The sequence below is a fragment of the Lucilia cuprina genome, chromosome 4 (genome assembly GCF_022045245.1).
Source record: "Lucilia cuprina isolate Lc7/37 chromosome 4, ASM2204524v1, whole genome shotgun sequence".
Taxonomy (NCBI): domain Eukaryota; kingdom Metazoa; phylum Arthropoda; class Insecta; order Diptera; family Calliphoridae; genus Lucilia; species Lucilia cuprina.
The window spans coordinates 88705336-88729254 of record NC_060952.1 but is presented as its reverse complement, the minus strand read 5'-3'; the positions used below and the strand labels follow the sequence as shown (position 1 = coordinate 88729254).

The 23919-nt window shown below is 29.2% G+C and overlaps 1 protein-coding gene across 2 annotated transcripts; it reads right to left on the bottom strand.

Moving 5' to 3' along the window:
- Positions 1-13364: 13364 nt before the first annotated feature.
- On the bottom strand, positions 13365-23250 carry LOC111675499 (high affinity cationic amino acid transporter 1-like). Of its 2 annotated transcripts, none has more exons than XM_046950621.1 (4): positions 23171-23250; positions 15373-15756; positions 15048-15308; positions 13365-14978 (listed from the first exon to the last, which is right to left on the bottom strand). In XM_046950621.1, exons 2-4 carry the CDS (start codon positions 15725-15727, stop codon positions 13804-13806), a joined length of 1791 nt encoding a protein of 596 aa, XP_046806577.1. In that variant the 5' UTR covers positions 15728-15756; positions 23171-23250; the 3' UTR covers positions 13365-13803. The 2 variants fall into 2 exon arrangements, with proteins under 2 accessions (XP_046806577.1, XP_023292037.2); XM_023436269.2 differs by lacking the exon at positions 23171-23250 and adding an exon at positions 22206-22346.
- Positions 23251-23919: the final 669 nt, after the last annotated feature.

Sequence of the window (23919 nt, the reverse complement as noted above, 5' to 3'; positions counted from 1 at the left end):
TATGTAAATTATATATTAAGTATACGTAACATATACTGTTTTTAAATAATACTCAGGCTTAATTTTGTTTTGAAATACTATCTTCTTGGACCGTTCATTAATTTTATGTTGGTTAGTTTACATTTTCCTTATTAAAAAAAAATAAACTTGAGTGATCTTAGATTTACTAAATTTTCTCACTACTTATACCTAGATCGTTTTAGCACCTAATAAAAAACAAGAATATATATCCCGCTATGGATCTACCACCAATCTTCTTTGATGATGAACATAAATACAATTTCACAATTTATATAGGTTATTTTTTTTAATTTTCGATTGTACCTTTATTTATCCCCCGCGCGAATGTTTCCATGGTGAAATATCCATTATGGTGTATTGCAATCCCGGGGTAAGGAGGTGCTACCAATACCTCTAGTCTGCCGAGTCTATAAACTGGTGATGTCAAATGTATCCTTGGAATGATTTGGCATGAGATCTAACCAGAGCACCACGGGTGACTAGTAGCAGGACTATGTCCTGGCTGGTCAGTTGGTTGAGTTTCCTTCGGGATCCACGAGAGAATGTTGGTTTATGGACAGATATATCCTTTTCCTACAGGTTGGATAATTCTCTCTTCGAACAGGTCTTTGTACAAAGCATCATAAGCTGGATTCCTAAACCCAATTGGTATATATTAACAGTCGTGTAATGGGACGCCAGTATATGGTGGGGAATTGTTCAGTATTCAATGGTTGCCTGTCATCCCGTAGAGCGATCTTGATGATCATGAGAATGGAACTAATGCGATAAATTGGTGAACGATTGAGAAAGTCTCCATACATTGGAGATTAGTACTGATTTAGTAAACCTATTACGCTTCGGGGAAGTTCATAGGTGCTGTTGCCATCTCAACAGGATATATTGATATATGCTACGCGACTATTTGTCGAGGAAATTATTGGAATTTATTGACTTTGGGAATTCCTGTCTCCTTTGTCACATTATCGATGCATAAAAGAAGTATCCTGATCTATTTTGTTGGGTATTTCGGGCTACCAAATATGTCTCTAGGTGCTGTTGCCAAAACAATAGGGTCATCTCAGTAGTGTGGTTGCGCGGGCTTTAAGGAGTCAAGGAATGCACTAAAAATGGCTCATTGGATGATGAGGATTACATCTTAAATAATGCAATTTTTAATGGCATCATAGGGTTGTCATCTTTCGCTATAACCGAAGGATCGATGCACCTGATTTTGGGACTTGTCACCCCCTTCTATTGACTTTACACCAGTGATTGCTTTTTCCTTGTCGGGATGTGCATTGGGCTTGAGCCTATGCTGCCTGTCATTCCACAACGGGGCTACTATGGCAAGACTACTATGACTTCAGAATATTACTTTTACATGGACAATGTACAAAAATTCCTACCTGAGTTCTTCATTGAAGGATTCAATGGCGATGGTAGACCGTTGTCAAGTCTACCAAGTGGATGAAAAAATCCCCGTGAAAGGCAGATGTACACGTTAAGCACTCCGATATTAGTGTCCCTTTTAAAATTTAAAAATCAAGTTAAATTAGAAATTAGTATTAGAATTTATATTTACGTACATAATATTCCTAAAAAAACACTGTTAGCTACAACTTTATTTAAATAAGTATACGTTAAATTGTTTGTAAGTATATTTTTAGTAAATACATATACATTTCTATTTAGTTATTTTTCTCTCTATTATTTTCGATTACAAATCATATATAAAAACAAATCTATTTATACTTATACATATATTCAGAATATACACATGAAACAAAGACAACCTACACTTACATATTGTTATACATAAACTCTGTTTGATTTCCAGTGATGGTTATTGATATTCATTGTACCATTTTGTATTGCCTGAATTGCCTTTTCAACAAATCGAACATTGATTCCTCTTTCTTTTTTTTTTTTTTTTTTGTTTTATGTTCTTAGTCCCTTTTTTTCTTCACTTTGGTCTATAAATATTTGTATGATATTTGTGTGCTCATATGAAAGTGTACGTACATATATACATATGTACGTAAGTATGTATTCTATATAGATTTGTATTTAAGTATACTGTATAAAAAATAAAAGTATTTAATACTGTTCAAATTTGTCATAAAAAATGTGCAATTTGATATTTCTGTTTACTGTCTTTTCTCTTAAGACTCGAGTGTAACATTTGTACGGTGTGGGATTGTAACATTGGTGGACATTTATCTTACGTGTTTTGTCTGTGGTTTGTCTAGAGGGGTGGTTTGTATCATTTACTTGTTATCATGAATGAAAATAAGATTGTCTGTAATGTTGAAATACTTTTATCTACACTTAAAATCACTTTAAGCTTTAGAGATGACAACCGTAGAATGTTTGTTTAACATATGATATATTTGTAGACGTAAAATATTATAAACAACATTTTATTTATTCTATAGATTGATTGTTTTAATATTTTAAGAAATTACTTAAGAATATTAACGCAAAAAGAAAAAAAAAAGAGTTGTCAATATTTCTGTGTAAGAAATAAAAATAAAATCTCTTGTATAAACAATAGTTGTTAAAAACTTTTAGAATTTAGAAAAAAATACATTTCATTGGATACTAAAGAGGTTTGAATAAAACAAATTTCTGAATTCATGAACGTTGCACATCATTTCCTATAATAATTTTTCATTCATTTTAAAAAAGCATAACCTTTGTCAGCACTACAAGCCTTTGAACCTTCTTCTTGATTTATTTATCCTTTTTTGTTTACTTTTATTCATTAATAACGGAATAAAAGAACTTCCTCATAAAATAGCATTTCCAAGTTATTAGCATAACAACAATTTTACCAACAATTCATTCACAAGAAGACAATTGCAAAAAGAAACAATTTTCTACAAAAAAAGTAGAAAAAAAGTCACAACACCTGCTAGATAAAGTGCAAAATACGAATATTGTGTATTTATTTTACGGAAAGATTTTCTAAAGTGACAATAGCTGCCACCAACAAATCACAAATGCACAACAATACAAATAAGAGTAAAAATAATATTTTATACATAAAAAAACACAGACATTATAGTTACTAACACTAACAAATATTAAAAGCTACAAACAAACATACAATAGCAAAAAAACAGGACAACAATGTTAACGGCAAAGATGACAGCAAAGCTGATGATGATGATAAAGATGACGATCACAACGAAGCAGTAGCATACCAAATAATTGAAATAACTTTGCATTTATATAGGTGTTGGTGTATGTACGTTAGTGTAAATACAACGGAAATATGCACACACAAATATGTATATCCTTCACCTATACATGCATATACATATTTGTATATACAGCGGCTTTATAGAGCAACAACTAAAACATTATAAATGAATGAAATGCATTTTATTGGCGAACAAAAGGATGATGTATTTGCACAAATGAAAAGATGCTCACCTAAACCCAAAGGACGACACAGTGTGGTAAGAGAAGAGAGTAGTGGTGAAGCGATAACTGGGGTAAAATAAGATGATATTAAGCTATAAAATAAAATCATTCCTAGTAGATGTGGTTCAGCATTTTGCAACATAACGTTAGTTGTGTGACAAAACACGCTTTATATCAACATATAGCTTGTATTTAAATGCAGGTTCGGAAAACTATAGATTCAATAATATACCAAACTAACATAAAACACCAAACTAAGATAAAACTCTTAACAAACATAAAACATACTATCGACTAGACTATAGAGTAGACTATAGGCTATAAACTAGACTATAGACCAGATTATAGACTAGACTATAGACTACACTATTGACAAGACTATAGACTAGACTACAGACAAGACTATAGCCCAGACTATGGACTAGACTATAGACTAGACTATAGACTAGACTATAGACTAGACTATAGACTAGACTATAGACTAGACTATATACTAGACTATAGACTAGACTATAGACTAGACTATATACTAGACTATAGACTAGACTATAGACTAGACTATAGACTAGACTATAGACTAGACTATAGACTAGACTATAGACTAGACTACAGACTAGACTATAGACTAGGCTATAGACTAAACTATAGACTAGACTATAGACTAGACTATAGACTAGACTAGACTATAGACTAGACTATAGACTAGATTATTATAATAATAATATTCCTTGCTTCAAACATGCTATTGAATTGTTTTGCATATCTGTTTTTAATGGTTTGGTGGTTTAGCATCTGCACTACAGTTTGCCCTTGTTAAACTTAATAGTAAAATTTATTTACAGTTTATAATAAAACTTTTTACTTAAAATAACTAAAATTGAACATTTTGAACATTCTAGGTATAACTGTCACACTTACAATCATTTCCTACACATACCAGTAGAGCTTACTGTTGCTATTGAAATTCTGTGCTTTGAACAGCTTTAGAAGAATATCTAACAATAACTTAATTGCAAAGTCATGTCTGTACTATGGCAAAAAAAATATTAAAGACCATTAACAGGTACCTATACAACTAAATATATTTTTATATACATACTTTTTACCTTAATAGTTAGCAATGTTTGTAGCTTTTCCTTAAGAAATAAGCACACGATTAAAGATGCAAGAAGTTAAAAGAGTAGATATGTATACTAACTAATGGTATGTGTATTTTGTATCAATAGAATTTATTGCAAATATATCACATCAGCATAAGGATTGAAAGTCAAGGCAACAGTGCTTTAAAATATTTAAAACCGAATAAACAAATGCATTATACGAAGAGAATTACAAATTATTTAGCTAAAGATATAACCACAAAATTGCTGAATTAAATAGTTATATTTGTGCAAAATATTTATAACGCCAATGTACTCAAATACATATATATAACACTAGTTTTAAGAATATATTTAATAAAAGATCCTTACCAACTACTGAAAATTTCTGATCGGTTGTAAGTTTTTAAATTTATTTATTTTGTTTAAAAGTTATTTAAAACACAGTCATTAAATATTAAAAGTCATTTTCGGCAATAAGTACCTTTTATAGATTCTGCCAGTCTTGTAGTAAATGAGCGATACATATACAAAATACCTATTTTGTATTGAAACATATAACATATACATATGAACGTACATACATATGAATATTGCAAATAACTCACAACAAATTCGTACAACAACAATTTGGCTTAAATGCCTTAGTGTCAGTGCCATGTTAAAACCAACTTGTCTACTACGATCTAAACATTTCTCTCAACTCTTTACTCGTAGTCTTAAAATGAAATACATAAGACACTTCTCTTTAAGCATCTGGCTTCTGTTTATTTGTCAGGTTTTATCAAAGACTCTTTAGTATGGAAAATTTCAAATATACACCTGGGACATTTTAATGCAAACATAAACAAACACATACATATACACTCACACACCTAAACTGCCACAACTCAGGCAGCTTTAAATTTTGATATATATGTCTTAACATTGATGTCACAAATAGAAACGTTTGTATGGATTTGTTTAGCAGTTAGTTGTTAAACATTTAAATTTAAGAATATTGTATTGAATTATTATACAGATTTCTTATAGATTTTTAGAGTTTTTGTATTTGATATATTAAGAGAAAAAAAATATGTTTACAAAAAACTTCTGTTAAGGCATTTTGTGATTGAGTTTTAATTTTTCATTATTTTTTATATTTAACTTAAAACTTTGCTTGTAATCAAAGGTGATCAAAAGGATATATTTTTGGATTTTTATTTCATCAACATAAATACATACATAACATAAAACAACTTGGGAACTTAATTAAGTAAGAATTCTTTTAACAATTCAGCAACTTAAATTTATATAATTATATGCTCTAACTAACAGGTCATTCTTAAATCAGAAAAATTTCTCTTAACCAAACCAAAAACCTGCACATATGGTCCTTTGTAAATTACCTCTAGTTTGCTGAAAATAATTATATCAATTTAGCATAAATGCCAGTTAATTTATGGTTAAAAGTAATTATGTTAAAGTACACATGTAACATGTCAAAAAAATATTCCAGTACTAGAAGTATGAATAAATAATAGTTAAACAAGTACAAGTAATACCTAGACTTAAGTAAAGTGAAAGGGTTTTTGATGAGATGTTAGATACTTAATAGAGTCCGTACGTACGTACGTATGTTTAGTCATAAGGCAAATGACAACTAAATATAAACTCCAAAGTAATATAGTTTGTTATACATAAAAATGTACATTAACAGCAAAAACAACAATCAAGAAAAAAAATGAGCAAAGATACAACCGAATAAAAATAAAACAAATTCTAACTTGAGTTGACTTGTAACATAACAAAAAAAATGGCAACAACATAGAATAAAAAAGTTAAAAGTCATGCACATAATGACAATACACAAAAAAAACTTAAATACTACTCGCTAGAAGAATACCAACTAATAACAACAACAACCAAAAGAAGATAAAAAGTACAACTAGAAGAATGAACTTAAACAAATCCCATTCCATGTTATCTATAGAACAGAAAACCTACAGCCAAACCCACATTTAGATAGACTCTCATATCCTTATATAACACGCATACATTTACACATTTACCCATATTTACATTTAGAAAAAGTCGAAGGGAAGTTGTTGTGGCAAAAAAAAACTATTTAATTTGTAACGACATGCAGTAATTGCTGCTTAAGTCAAGTAGAAATGCCAGCATTTAAATTAGCAAAATAAGCATTTTAATTAGTAAACTACACTATGCACCATACCACACTCATACGCATCCACACATACATATATTCAAAGATATGTACACGTTTACTCATGAAATGTTCTACCAACATTAAAACACACAATTTCCAATAAAAAATATCTACTTTTTTATAAATTTTAAAGAAAATTGGCAAAAATTTTACTATGGAAAAGTTTTCTTAATTTGACGAAAATGTTCTACATATAATAATTTGTCCCGATTCGATGAACCTTTCTTTATATAATATTATTAAATTTAAGGAAACTTTTCGACAGAAAATTTTCTAAAATTTGCTGAGACCTTTCTTTAGAAAAATCTTTTAATTTGAGGAGTCTTTGTAAAGAAAATTATCTTAAATATGAAGACAATTTTCTATAGATATGAAGACAATTGAATTGATTTTGTCATTCCGTTTGTAACACATCTGGTTCACATTCAATTCTAAGACGATATATGCATGCCTATCAATCCGTCCTTTTGTCCGTCAATCTGTCTATCGATATTGAAAATGGGCAATATCGGTCAACGTTTCCTAATTGCCCCAATACAAATGGACCTCAAAAAAAACAGCTTAAACGGTCATAACTTTTTAAGAAGTACAAGTATGTGGTAATTCCGATATGAACAGAGTAAACCCTGAACATATCTGGACAAGGAAGGAAAATTCAATGATATCAAATATATATGATACCTTTCATCCATCACTCGACTGCGGGGTATCTGTTGTTCTCGGCAACAGCACCGAACTTATCCCGAAATATTGACTATTATCATGCATCAGTCTTTTAACTGCCACTTACTCTGCCCGCGAATTTGGATTTAAACCACAGCCACTACGTGAATCCCGAAGGAACCTCAACCAACTGACCAGCAAGGAAATATTCCTGCGGGCAACTGGCCACCCGTAATACCAGATTATGCGGTGCTCTGGTCTGACCTCATGAATATTGCAAATAACTCACAACAAATTCGTACAACAACAATTTGGCTTAAATGCCTTAGTGTCAGCAACCAACGATGTTAAACATTTCTACGATCTAAACATTTCTCTCAACTCTTTACTCGTAGTCTTAAAATGAAATACATAAGACACTTCTCTTTAAGCATCTGGCTTCTGTTTATTTGTCAGGTTTTATCAAAGACTCTTTAGTATGGAAAATTTCAAATATACACCTGGGACATTTTAATGCAAACATAAACAAACACATACATATACACTCACACACCTAAACTGCCACAACTCAGGCAGCTTTAAATTTTGATATATATGTCTTAACATTGATGTCACAAATAGAAACGTTTGTATGGATTTGTTTAGCAGTTAGTTGTTAAACATTTAAATTTAAGAATATTGTATTGAATTATTATACAGATTTCTTATAGATTTTTAGAGTTTTTGTATTTGATATATTAAGAGAAAAAAAATATGTTTACAAAAAACTTCTGTTAAGGCATTTTGTGATTGAGTTTTAATTTTTCATTATTTTTTATATTTAACTTAAAACTTTGCTTGTAATCAAAGGTGATCAAAAGGATATATTTTTGGATTTTTATTTCATCAACATAAATACATACATAACATAAAACAACTTGGGAACTTAATTAAGTAAGAATTCTTTTAACAATTCAGCAACTTAAATTTATATAATTATATGCTCTAACTAACAGGTCATTCTTAAATCAGAAAAATTTCTCTTAACCAAACCAAAAACCTGCACATATGGTCCTTTGTAAATTACCTCTAGTTTGCTGAAAATAATTATATCAATTTAGCATAAATGCCAGTTAATTTATGGTTAAAAGTAATTATGTTAAAGTACACATGTAACATGTCAAAAAAATATCCAGTACTAGAAGTATGAATAAATAATAGTTAAACAAGTACAAGTAATACCTAGACTTAAGTAAAGTGAAAGGGTTTTTGATGAGATGTTAGATACTTAATAGAGTCCGTACGTACGTACGTATGTTTAGTCATAAGGCAAATGACAACTAAATATAAACTCCAAAGTAATATAGTTTGTTATACATAAAAATGTACATTAACAGCAAAAACAACAATCAAGAAAAAAAATGAGCAAAGATACAACCGAATAAAAATAAAACAAATTCTAACTTGAGTTGACTTGTAACATAACAAAAAAATGGCAACAACATAGAATAAAAAGTTAAAAGTCATGCACATAATGACAATACACAAAAAAACTTAAATACTACTCGCTAGAAGAATACCAACTAATAACAACAACAACCAAAAGAAGATAAAAAGTACAACTAGAAGAATGAACTTAAACAAATCCCATTCCATGTTATCTATAGAACAGAAAACCTACAGCCAAACCCACATTTAGATAGACTCTCATATCCTTATATAACACGCATACATTTACACATTTACCCATATTTACATTTAGAAAAAGTCGAAGGGAAGTTGTTGTGGCAAAAAAAAACTATTTAATTTGTAACGACATGCAGTAATTGCTGCTTAGTCAAGTAGAAATGCCAGCATTTAAATTAGCAAAATAAGCATTTTAATTAGTAAACTACACTATGCACCATACCACACTCATACGCATCCACACATACATATATTCAAAGATATGTACACGTTTACTCATGAAATGTTCTACCAACATTAAAACACACAATTTCCAATAAAAAATATCTACTTTTTTATAAATTTTAAAGAAAATTGGCAAAAATTTTACTATGGAAAAGTTTTCTTAATTTGACGAAAATGTTCTACATATAATAATTTTGTCCCGATTCGATGAACCTTTTTTATATAATATTATTAAATTTAAGGAAACTTTTCGACAGAAAATTTTCTAAAATTTGCTGAGACCTTTCTTTAGAAAAATCTTTTAATTTGAGGAGTCTTTGTAAAGAAAATTATCTTAAATATGAAGACAATTTTCTATAGATATGAAGACAATTGAATTGATTTTGTCATTCCGTTTGTAACACATCTGGTTCACATTCAATTCTAAGACGATATATGCATGCCTATCAATCCGTCCTTTTGTCCGTCAATCTGTCTATCGATATTGAAAATGGGCAATATCGGTCAACGTTTCCTAATTGCCCCAATACAAATGGACCTCAAAAAAAACAGCTTAAACGGTCATAACTTTTTAAGAAGTACAAGTATGTGGTAATTCCGATATGAACAGAGTAAACCCTGAACATATCTGGACAAGGAAGGAAAATTCAATGATATCAAATATATATGATACCTTTCATCCATCACTCGACTGCGGGGTATCTGTTGTTCTCGGCAACAGCACCGAACTTATCCCGAAATATTGACTATTATCATGCATCAGTCTTTTAACTGCCACTTACTCTGCCCGCGAATTTGGATTTAAACCACAGCCACTACGTGAATCCCGAAGGAACCTCAACCAACTGACCAGCAAGGAAATATTCCTGCGGGCAACTGGCCACCCGTAATACCAGATTATGCGGTGCTCTGGTCTGACCTCTAGCAATCTATGGAAGGACTAAGCCAAGCAGTAGACTGTAACCAATTTTTCAATCCCGGTCAGATTATAGGTATTGGCCACCTCTTTATACGCCGGCTTGCAATAACACCAATGAAATATTGACTATTATCATGCATCAGTCTTTTAACCGCCACTTACTCTTCCCGCGAATTTGAGTTTAAACCACAGCCACTACCTGGATCCCAAAGGAACCTCAATCAACTGACCAGCCAGGAAATAGTCCTGCGGGTAACTGGCCACCCGTAGTACCAGATTATGCGGTGCTCTGGTCAGACCTCTGGCAATCTATGCAAGGACTAAGCCAAGCAGTAGACTGAGACACCAATTTTTCAATCCCGGTCAGATTGGAGGTATTGGGCCCTCTTTATACCCCGGGATTGCAATAACACCAAGGCGGAGGTCTTCGCCAAGGTAACATGCCCCCGGGGGGAGCCCAGTTCCGGACAGTTGAATATGTGTTTCGGGTATATGTTTCTGTTAAAGACGGTGGGCGACCTCCAAGAACGACATTCATGCGGTAAACTGAAACCGCCGTATTGATGGCGTTTCTATGAATGTCGTTCAAAGCTGCTGTATACGAACTCTAATCCAGGGGATCCTGCATATATCTTCGTATGCTGTCCTCGTATACACTAAGGTCCTTCCTGACATGCCTATGTGGAGCATCCAACTGTGTGATATTTTAGTTGTGATATCTCCTCCGGTGACATCCCGGAAGAAATTGTTTATTAAAATATAGTTATCCTTATTTAAAAATACCAGTATAGCGATGAACTTTAACATAAACAAGTTCTATACAAAACAAAATCTATGTCCAAAATCTATGATTATCGATTAATAATTGACGCATATAAGGTTGTATTCAAAAAATTACTCATACGCTCACGGTTAAAAAATTAAATAAAAATATTTTGTTTTTAAAAATTAATATTTTTTTAAATCAAAAGACTTCGTACCATAATTGACTTAAGTCTATTCCAAATATCACCCCGATGTTTATAGGGAAACATTTCTTTTACGACATACAGTTCGATGGTGGGTATATAAGATTATATATAATATTCTCACTTGTTTTTTCTGTAAAAAATATTTCCAAATTTGAGTACAATTTTCTGTATGTAAATATCACATAAAATTGAGAAAACTTTTCCTTGAGATATTTGTCGCATTACTCGTCTGTGAATCGCTCAATGTTGTGTATAAATCTGTATATTTCTAACTTTATCTAGTAGCCTGATTATCTGTCTACTCATTTGTCTGTACAAGATTGATCAACCACAAAAACTAATCTGTGGTTACAGACAAATAATTATTTATAAAATTCATTTCCTGCATACTATAGAAACAGTGTTATTTATACTATAACAAAAATACCCCAAGGAACCGAAGAACTAAAGCATGCAATGATAATAATGGATATAAATTCTTATAGAGATGTAAGAAACTAGTACGGAATATATATATAGTACATTGGATAAAAAAACCCAAGCGCACAAAAAATTAGAGTTAATAGAAAATGTGTATTTTAAACTGAAAGTAAAAAATGTTGCTACACAAATATACAGTATCTATTTGTAGAAATATAGTATGTTTTAAAACTTAGAATTGTTGTTTTTTTCTTTCTTATCATGTCTATTTTTGTGCTGCTTCTTCAAATACACATAAAAACCAAAAACCAAATGTTATGCAAATTAAATTGACATGAGGGGCTTAAAGCAGTAGCAGTTAAATTAAAAAAATAAAAAATAAAAATGTAAATAATACAAGAGACTAAGATCAACGGAATAACTAGTAAATATGCAAGTTGATAAAAAATGTTATATTTAGTAAGTATATAAATTAACTTATTTAAAGTTTAATTAAAGTGACACAATAAAGGATGAAAACTAAATGAAATGGATTTTTTTTGCATAAATTTAATTTATTAACATGTTTGCGAATCACACAAGTCATTGATTAAGAATTTTTAATACTTGCCTTGGGTTATAATTAAAATTTCTCTTTAAAAATACATATATTTAAAATGTTTGAAAATCTTATGTATATTTTATTAAAAAAAAATATATATTTTATTTTTTAATTTATTTAATTTTAAAATACAACTTCTTTAATTAGTGTGATATAATACTATACATACATCAAAATTAGAAATATTTAACAAATATCACAATTATTTTATTCGCTACTATGGGATTCAAATTAAAATACTTAAATATATAAAATTAATATTAACAAAAGTAAAGGTTTGTGCAAATTAAGTCAAATTTTTTTTATAAGAATTTTACTAAAATTTATGTCAATATTTTATCATGTTTTTTGCATATTTTTTTTTTTTTTATGTAAAACTTTTGCTCAAACTTAAACGAATAATGTCTCAAAACTTCAGTACAATTTGCATAAATTTTAGCCAAATTCTTGTAAAAAAAATTGACTAAAATTTAAGTCATTTTATTTGCAAAGTTTTCCCTCAAACTAAGGCGAATTGTTTTCATAAAATTCGCTAAAAGTTACATACAATTTGCACAAATTTCAAAAGAAAATTTGTCCAATTTTGAATCAACATTTCTATAGAAATATTGCTCCAACTTTGGTCTCAAATTTGTCAAAACGTTTCAATAGAAAATTGCTTCAAATTAAAAAAAAATATATAAAAATTTACTTAAGTTATAGTGAATATTGGAAAATTTACTCAAATTAGAGAGAGAATTTTTATAGAAAATTTCCTCAAATTTAAGAGAAAATTTCTATTAAAAATTTGCTCAAATTTGGGATGAAATAGAAAATTTGCTTCAATTTGATAGAAAAAAAATTCTATAGAAAATGTGCTCATAATTGAGAGAAAATTTCAATAGAAAATTTGTCCAAATTTTACATAAAATTTCTATAAGAATTTTGCTCAAATGTGAGAGAAAATTTGCTCAAATTTGAGGTAACATTTCTACAGAAAAATTTAGTCAAATCAGAGAAAAAATTCTATAGAAAATTAAAATGAAAAATTTGCCCAAATTTGAGATATTTCTTTAGAAAATTTGGTCGAATTAGAGAAAAAATTCTAGAGAAAATTTCCTCAAATTTTAGAGAAAATATCTATAGAAATTTTTTTTAAATTTGAGAGAAAATTTCTATGGAAAATTTGCTCAAATTAGAGTAAACATTTAATAAAAAAATTCCTCAAATTAGAGAGAAAACTTGTTGAAATTTAAGAGAAAACTTTTTAGAAAGATGGACAAAATTAAGAAAACTTTACAGAGAAAACATTTCTATAGAAAATGTTCCCCATTCTTTTAATAGAAAATGTCTGTAAAAATTTTTCAAAGTTGAAGCAAATTTTGGAACACAACATTGCCACTGACTAATTCTAAATTTGTGCAAATATTTCTTAATACTTAAAGGTTTAATACTATTAATTTTTTGTAAAAAAAAACATTATCAAAACTATGTTTAACTTAAGTTTAACTTAATGTAGAAACTTAATTAATTAAATTCTATGTACATGTTTATAACTGAGAGAATGAGAGTATTTAGCCAGAGAAGAATGCCTTTCCTAGACACTGCTCATGTTGTGCTTATAATTTTGCACTTTCAACTTTACCATTCTCTAATTTCCAGTCAGGTTCGAAGGCCATATTTGTAAATTGCACCTTCTTGGCAGCCTCAGCATGATTTTTGTTTCTGGTGATCTGTGTAGAGTGTCGTATGCCATAAACAAAATATATGATATAACCAATGCCCAGCCATATGAGAAATCTAATCCAAGTATTAATGTCCAATTGGAACATCAGATAGAGATTAGCAAAAACACTCATGCAGGGAATTAGCGGTACTAGTGGCACTTTAAATGTCAACTCTACCATGGAGACTGGTTGACAGGCAATTATTATTAAAATCACTATTAATACAAGGCCTAAAACGCTTAAGGCAATTATACTATTGGTAGAGCCAAATGTATAGAGTTTATCCAAACTGCACCATAGAATACAAATCAAACCAAAGACCACAACACCAATTTTTGTTATGGCAGAACTTAAACAATTGGGTTCTCTAAAGGAATTACCATTGAAAAGTTGTTTAATAATAGTGGGTAAATTAAGAGTTACATCCGTTGACATGCCCTCATCCTCATAACGTAAAACTAGTACACAAATGGCCACAATACTATAGGCCATGAGAGTACCAATAGACATCATATCAATCAATTGATCCAAATCGAATATCAAGGCCATAGTAGCAGCAAATAAACCAGATATAATAGTGGCTATTAAAGGAGTTTTGGTGTAATCGTTGACATTGGATAACTTCTTGAAGAGAATGCCATCACTACCCATAGCATACAAAACACGAGGCAAGGGGAACATGGCACCCAACAAACAAGTGCACAAGGCAAAAATAGCACCTCCAGTAACAATCCATTTAACAGAGATTAAGTCAACAGCATCAAAGGCAGCCGGGAAGGGAGCATTACGATCTTGTTCAAAATAGGGCACCATTAGAGTTAAAACCGTAGAAACACCAAAGTAAGCCAAGAAAACAATAATGAGGGAAATAATAATGGCCAAAGGAATGTTACGTTTGGGATTAATGGCTTCTTCGCCGGTAGTAGCTATACCATCAAAGCCTACAAAACCGAAAAAGCACTTGGCAGCTCCTGCCATAACACCAGCCACACCGAAAGGCATAAAGCCACCCGTACCAAAGCCTTCTGGTACTTTGTCCTGGGGTATAGACCAGTTAGAACTATCAGCTAAATAAAAACATTAAGAAATTAATTTCGAAAATATTAACATAGAGATAAATAAATTTATATATTTACCATAAATACTTCCAGCTATAATCACAATTAAAATGGTCAACATATTAACTGTTGTAAAAATGTTATTAAGAAAACTTGACTCCTTAACACCAAATGCCAATAAACCCGTTAATATCAATATCAAACCAAAAGCCAAAAAATCAGGATAGTCTCCTAAGAAACCAACATTAATGGGTACTGCTTCTGCTAAAGCTTTCGACATATTTCTATCAATCAATGAATCAAAGTAACCACTAAAACCACGAGCCACCGAGGCGGTACCTAATATGTGTTAAAATAATTATTAATAAAAAATTAAATTATCTATTTAAAACAAAAATCTCACCTATAATATATTCCAATATCATATTCCAGCCGATAGTAAAGGCCACAAATTCTCCAATTGTCACATAACTATAAACATAAGCACTGCCGGCTTTAGGTACTCTTGCAGCAAATTCAGCATAACAAATACCAGCAAATGCTGAGGCTACAGCTGCTATCAAAAATGAAAGTGTTACTGCTGGACCAGCAATATTAAAGGCCACCGAACCAGCCAAAACATAAACCCCAAGACCCAATGTACTGCCCACTCCCAAAGCTGTTAGATCGAAAACATTAAGAACTCGAGCTAATTTTGATTCCGATTCAACAACATCATCAGTTTTACGGCGTGTTAAAGCATTCCAAAAATTCACCATTATTGTTTAAAAATTCTATTTACTTAGATCTGAAAATATTAAAATAATATAATAATTTGTGTAAATACAATTTGAGAAATTTGCTCAATTTTAAGAAAATACAAGTAGGAAAGTATAGTCGGGCATGGCCGACCATATGATACCCTACACCATGAGTATATTTTTACAATTTTTACTTTTATAAAATTTTTATTTTTTATAAAGAAACTTTTATGTTGAATATTACCATAATTCCAAAATATTTAAGCCATTTATTGATAAAAAACTAAAATTTCTAAATGAGGCTTTATATAGGTCAAATATGGGCCGATCCTCGGTAAATTTGGGAAAAGGATATATTTCTAAATAACAGTTAGTTTTGTTGAGTTTCATTGCGATACAAATGATTACAAGTCATTTTTAGACGTTTAAGTCATTTTTTGAAGGGGGGTTTGTATGGGGGCTAGGGTCAAATATAGGCCGATCCTTACGAAAATCTGCAGTATCATTTATACTTATATAAAACTTATTTGTGCCAATTTTTAGAGAGATAGCAGAATATTTGACGTAATTATAGCATAAAAAGTTCAAATCGGGAGGTACGGTTGTATGGGGGCTAGGTGAAATAATGGACCGATTTCAACCATTTTCAATAGGCTTCGTCCTTGTGCCAAAAAACATGCTTGGTCCAAATTTCATCAAATTATCTTGAAAATTGCGGCCTGTACCTTGCACACAAGGTTTACATGGACAGCCATCCAGCCGGACGGACGGACGGACATGTCTTAATCGACTCAAAAAATGATTCTGAATCGATCGGTATACTTTAAGGTGGGTATTGGACCAATATTTTTGTATGTTACAAACATCAGCACAAACGTATAATACCCTCCCCACTATAGTGGTGTAGGGTATAATTACTATAGAAAATTTCAACAAATTTGAGGAAGGAAAATTTTCTATACAAAATTTTTTAAAATTTGAGAAAAGTATTCTGTGGGCAAATTGCCAAATTTCTACAGAAAGTGTATCCAAATATCAGAATAGCTTCTTGTGGAAAATTTCCTCATAATTGAGAAAAATTTGCTCAAATTTGAGGAAAGTTTTTTTTGTAGATATTTTATTCGAAATTGAAGAAAGATTTATACTAAAATTGTTTTGTACAAAAGTTTAAGAAATTTTGAATAAATTTACTCAATATTGAATAAATTTTTGAACAGAAAAATTGCTTATATTGATTAAACTTTTGTATAGAAAATTTGCTCAATATTGAGTGAACTTATGTACAGAAAATTTGCTCAATATTGAGTAAACTTTTTTACAAAGAATTTGCTCAATTTTGTACAGAAATTTCGCTCAATATTGAGTAAACTAATGGATAGAAAATTTCTCTCAATATTGAGTAAAATTTTAAGTAAAGTTCTCTACAGAAAATTTAGCTCATTATTGAGCAAACTTTTCTATATAAAATTTCGCTCAATATTGAGTATATATTTCTATAGAAAATTTCGCTAAATATTATGTAAACTTTTCTATAGAAAATTTCGCTAAATATTAAGTAAACTTTTCTATAGAAAATTTCGCTCAATATTGAGTAAACTTTTCTATAGAAAATTTCGCTCAATATTGAGTAAACTTTTCTATAGAAAATTTCGCTCAATATTGAGTAAACTTTTCTATAGAAAATTTCGCTCAATATTGAGTAAACTTTTCTATAGAAAATTTCGCTCAATATTGAGTAAACTTTTCTATAGAAAATTTCGCTCAATATTGAGTAAACTTTTCTATAGAAAATTTCGCTCAATATTGAGTAAACTTTTCTATAGAAAATTTCGCTCAATATTGAGTAAACTTTTCTATAGAAAATTTCGCTCAATATTGAGTAAACTTTTCTATAGAAAATTTCGCTCAATATTGAGTAAACTTTTCTATAGAAAATTTCGCTCAATATTGAGTAAACTTTTCTATAGAAAATTTCGCTCAATATTGAGTAAACTTTTCTATAGAAAATTTCGCTCTATATTGAGTAAACTTTTTTATAGAAAATTTCGCTCAATATTGAGTAAACTTTTCTATAGAAAATTTCGCTCAATATTGAGTAAACTTTTCTATAGAAAATTTCGCTCAATATTGAGTAAACTTTTCTATAGAAAATTTCGCTCAATATTGAGTAAACTTTTCTATAGAAAATTTCGCTCAATATTGAGTAAACTTTTCTATAGAAAATTTCGCTCAATATTGAGTAAACTTTTCTATAGAAAATTTCGCTCAATATTGAGTAAACTATATTGAGCAAACTTTTCTATAGAAAATTTCGCTCAATATTGATAAAACTTTTGTAAAGAAAATTTCGCTCAATATTGAGTAAACTTTTCTATAGAAAATTTGTTTAATATTGAGTAAACGTTTCTATAGAAAATTTGTTTAATATTGAGTAAACGTTTCTATAGAAAATTTGCTCAATATTAAGTAAAATTTTCTATAGAAAATTTCGCTCAACATTGAGTAAAATTTTAAGTTTAAACGTTTCTATAGAAAATTTGCTCAATATTAAGTAAACTTTTCTATAAAAAATTTAGCTCAATATTAAGTAAAATTCTCTATAGAAAATTTGCTCAATATTGAGTATACGTTTCTATAAAAAAATTTCGCTCAATATTAAGTATATATTTCTATAGAAAATTTCGTTCAATATTGATTAAACTTTTCTATAAAAAATTTGCTCAATAAAATCTTTAACAAACAATAACAATATTCAATATTTTATCTAAATTTATCTAGTGTGTATTTAATATTTCATTCATCTATACTATAAATATTTTTAAACATAAGTATGTACTACAAAATAATCTTAAGTATTTAGCTACTTGTAGTAAAAAGATAATAAATAACAAAATGGTCGAATTTAAATGCACACGGTTCAATGACGTTGTTCGTCAAGTTCTAATAAAAAGTTTAAAGATTAGCCATCATCATCATAAATATAAATGTACATATGTATGTATGCATATAATACTATTAGAGAAACATGTGCCGCAAAAAATAAAAAAAAAAAAAAAAAAACTTAAAATGACCAATACAAAATTTTCAGCTTAATAAGAAAATCCATTATACGAAAATACTAAGAAATTTCCAATGTTATCATGAATTACTACTTATGCGAAAAAGTAAAGTACGTCGCATTTTTCTGTTATATTGATAAAAAACAAAATCCCCTTATTTTTATTATTTTATAAAAATTAACATACTTATAGTGTTATAATGTTTTGGCTATAAAGATAATTGTAATTATTTTAAAATTTGTTTTTTTTTTTTATAAAAATTTGTTTATTATGGTATAAAGTTGGAATGAAATTTTTATTTGGTATAATTTTTTGTTTTATTAATGCACTTAAAAATTTTTTTATTCATTTCTATTTTTGTTTAACACAAAAGTGTTAAAAAGCTTTAACTCCCTCATAAAAGTCACACGCTTTTTGGTATATGTAAGATTAAAAGTAGATTTATGAATGGAGTATTTGTTTTTGTTTTATTATATTTATAAATAAAATGTTGTTAAATATAATGACATATGCAATATCTAAAATAGAAGGTGTGTTTTATATTAGAAATTATTTTAAAGTTGTTATCCTTTATATAAGAGAGAGTAGAAAAGTAAACTAGTTTTGCTTGAGATTATGGGGTCCAATTCCTGTCAAAGCTTTCTATCTGTTAATCTACCACTGAATTATTGTCATCATAGAATATAATTTGTAATCAGTTATATTTATTATTAAACTATTGATTTTAAAAGTTTTGCTCATAAATATAAGTAGCTAAATTTATAATCTTTTTAAATTTCAAAACCTTATCTTATATTTAATCGCATTCCAAAGAAATTGACGTAAAATAAGATTTACACTAAGAATGATATTAAAGATTAGAATTAAACAATTTATTGCAAATGGCATCACACCACTCACTATAAAGTAAAGCGATAGAGCAAAGTCTAAATGTTTTAGAGCTCATGTTTAGAGCAAGGTTCTATAATGTTTCTTTGCCAAAAACTACATATTTTCTTTTAAAACCAAAACAAATGAAAAACAAGTATGAATTTATAGTCGGACATTGCCGACCATATGATACCCTACACCAGTCAGTATGTTAATATTTTGAATTTTTTTAAATAAAGCATTTAATTTGTTTTATTGTGGAATAGTTTTACTTATTGTTGACAAAAAAGAGAGATTTTCTGCAAGAGGGCTCATAGGGGAGAAGAGGTAAATATGGGCCTATCCTTATAAATTTTGGTAGATGAATTTACGTCTACTACAAAGTCATTTTTGTAGATTTTAATCGTTTTATAAGTAATTATAAGTTTTATCAATATTGTTCTATAAAACTAATTTTTGCTGATTTTCGTTGACATTAAAAAACATTTAACCTACTTATGAGCCTAAAGGCCCGATTCGGGGGGTACGGTTGTATGGGGGCTAGGAGAAATAATGGACCGATTTCAACCATTTTCAATAGCGATCGTCCTTGAACCAAAAAAAGAGTATGTGCCAAATTTCATCAAATTACCTTGAAAATTGCGACCTGTAGCGTGCGCACAAGGTTTACATGGACACACAGACAGAAAGACAGACAGACAGACGGACAGACGGACATAGCTAAATCGACTCAGAAAGTGATTCTGAGGCGATTCGTATACTTTAAGGTGGGTCTAGGACTAATATTTTTGGGTGTTACAAACTTCAGCACAAACGCATAATACCCTCCCCACTATAGTGGTGTAGGGTATAATGATATATAATTAAGATATTGCCAGCTATGAAACGATCTTCAAAATGGCGTCATAAAGTTCGATTAGAAGATTAATATAGGGACAGACGGACGATTTTTAAAATTGCGTCTTAGAGTTTGATTAGAAGTTTAATATGGACAACATGGACACTAGATCAGGCGCAGATCCATGGAAAGGAATTAAGCAACCCCCACCACCAAATGACAATTTTCATACGAAATATACAAATGAGGAAAAAGGAAACAAGAAAAAAAGAAAATAAGTGAAAAAAAAAGAAAATTTCCCTTCCCACACACTCGAGCTGGATCCGTGGCTGCACTAGGTAAACAGACGGACGGACATAACATTAATATTTAAACTGAGGAGACATTACACCCTCCTATCATAAACTTATTTGTCCATCTGTCCATCCACCTTTAATCTATACCGATTAGAATACATTATTAAGATCAGCGCAACAAACATCAGTATAATCGCTGTTTTTCAATATTTTCGTCCGTCCGTCCATCCGTCCATTAAATAAAAGTAATACAATAATCTAGTTTAATCTTCGGAATTTTCCGAGATTATTATTGACATTTTGTTGATAATCAAGTATTTTCAAGGCGGTTAAGGTTAAATAACGGCCGCTTTTGTATAATACGTAGTTGGTCCTTTTTTGTAAGGATATTAGTTAATTTGAAATAATTGTGAGCTGGGTGAAATAATTGATATGACTCAAAATCAATAGAGTTATTGGGTCAAAAGTAATACGTGTAACAAAATTCATCTAATTAGCTTTAAAATTGCGAGCTGTAGTTTGACTACATGGACAGACAAATAGACAGACAAACGGACATAAGGACGGCAGACAGACAGACAAACGGACAGACAGACGGTTGTTTTGATAATTGAAATGTATTTTTTGATTTTTTTTTCTTTGTAAATGTTACTAAAGATGAGAATTTTCATAAATTTCTAAAAATAACTGCAGCAATTTTTGCGATAAGATTGCAAATAGCAAACTATTCTAATAGATAATTTTTTGTAGAAATCAAAATGTGTTGTTTATAGATATGTTGTTATAGTTCCTCTCAATTTTTCATTTCTGTTCTGTCTGCATGAACATTTTTCAAAATATGATCACAAATGATTGGTCAACCGGTAAAACTTAAATTCAAATATCCTTTCACCCGAAATGAAAACAGGACCAAATCATAATTTAAGCAAAAGTACCATTTCCCCAAGAAAATGTTTGAATAAAATTGTATAAAAAATTCTGGCAAATAATTTTTCTATGACACCAGATGTGTTCCCCAAAAAACAACAACTTTTTTCCAAAATATTTAGCATTGATCAGAAATATTATTAATCAAAGACAAAAATATAGAACCTATTTTCCATTCATCCATTTCTTTCACTAGGATAATATAGTAAATGATTTTAAACTAAAAGGAAAATATTTATATTTTAGATTTGTAATTTGTAAAACAGGATATTTTATATCCTGACTCTAATAATAACAGGATTATTAATTTTCTAGAATTATAATATTTTGCACAAAAGGATGTCATACAGGATATTTGATATTTTTTATATCCTGACTCTAATAATAACAGGATTTTTAATTTTTTAATATATTATTTTAGTCATGTGATCATTAAGATCATTCATATCTTATTTCTCTGTTTATTTTAATTTTTTTAAAAAATTTTTATTATCCTTTAAAATCACCTTTTTAAAATAATTTTGTTTATTTATTTAAACACTTTATTTTCAAATTTATTTTATTTCTTTAGTAAAATTTTATTTCGTAAAACACTTTAAATTATTTCTTTTTTTTTCAAGACTAAACTTTGTAGCCGTACCGCACGCGACACGGTCTAAACTTGTTCTGAACACTATGAGTGTAAATTTATTGGTAACAAATCTTGGCTACAAAATCGAAAAAAAAGATAAAAAGACAGCTGCCAATAGTACGTTTTTGTTAATAATCATTAACAAAATGACGATAAGAAAAAAACAAACCAGCCAACCTGGTTATCAAAATTATTTAAGAGTAGAAAACGAAAAGTTAACGATAACATCCCACAGTTAAAAGTTGCATCTTTAATAAAAATAATATTGAATTTTAAAAATTACATTCTCTTAAATTGAATTCTTACTCTCTAAACAAATAACAATGATAATACTCTTTAACTATTTCTGAAGCTAATAAAGTTTTATAATAGAATACTTTAATGAAAAAAATTATGTTATTAAAGTTTGTTTTAATTGCTTTAGGTGTCTAGAATATATAAAAATTTTAACGATTTAAAAAAAAAAACAAAACAAAAAAACTTTAAAATAGACAAATATATGCAAACAGATAATAAAACTCTACTAACTTTTACGAACTTCAAATATATTTAAGCTCAAAAAGCACTTAAGCACCAAACAAATTTTAAACAAAACTGAGAGTCAAACACGTTTATTATTATCAGTTTTCTCTATACCGTTTTTTATTTACTAATAACATATTCTAGTTAATACCGCTTTTATATCTAAAACAATTATTTGATTACTTTTTGCTTTATCAATTAAATCACTATAAACAACAACAGGCTCCCGTTAACATGATTACGTTTCAATTAGAAACAAATAATCATATATTTCGGCCAAAAAAATACATCATGAGTTTTAGTTATGATACCACTTACTATAGAAACAAGATAAACATATAATTCAATATCGGCAGATTTCTATGGATGCGGGACAAATGATTCATCATCTAACGAAAAATAAAAAAACTTTCCGATCACTTCAATCGTTTAACATTAACTGCTATCATGCATAAAAATAAAATTATAAATAAAAAAATTGTTTTTAAATATAAATATTATGAAAACAAACTGTGTAGTTTGTTAAAGCTAAATAAACAAAACAAACTGGTTTTTTTATTTATTTACGTAAAATAATCGTGACAATTTATAAGGCAAAGACCGTGTTTATATTTATATTTTCTAAAACATGTTTACATTTAACAAGTTTTTATTAAACATAAAATAAAGTTTGAAAGTGAAACTAATATATATTCCATCATAGAGTATACGTTTCAAAAAATATTTTATAAAAACATTTTTATAGAAAGTTTGTGACATATAATTCCTGAACTAGAACTGAAATAGAACTGAACTAGAACTGAACTAGAACTGAACTAGAACTGAACTAGAACTGAACTAGAACTGAACTAGAACTGAACTAGAACTGAACTAGAACTGAACTAGAACTGAACTAGAACTGAACTAGAACTGAACTAGAACTGAACTAAAACTAAACTAGAACTGAACTAAAATTGTCTCTGGAGGAAATCAAACACAGGACCATCCTGAGGCTTTACAAAATTTTTATTAAGATTTTTTTTTTGAGAAAATAATCTTTGAAAAATTATTCGATAACTCAAAATATA

What these genes read in the sequence shown, in the direction of transcription:
- LOC111675499 (XM_046950621.1), bottom strand. Translation starts at nt 15,727, where the DNA reads ATGGTGAATTTTTGGAATGCTTTAACACGCCGTAAAACTGATGATGTT. An exon ending in GATATTGGAATATATTATAG is followed by an intron (nt 15,309 to 15,372) that starts GTGAGATTTTTG and finishes AACACATATTAG; the next exon opens with GTACCGCCTCGGTGGCTCGT. An exon ending in TATAGCTGGAAGTATTTATG is followed by an intron (nt 14,979 to 15,047) that starts GTAAATATATAA and finishes GTTTTTATTTAG; the next exon opens with CTGATAGTTCTAACTGGTCT.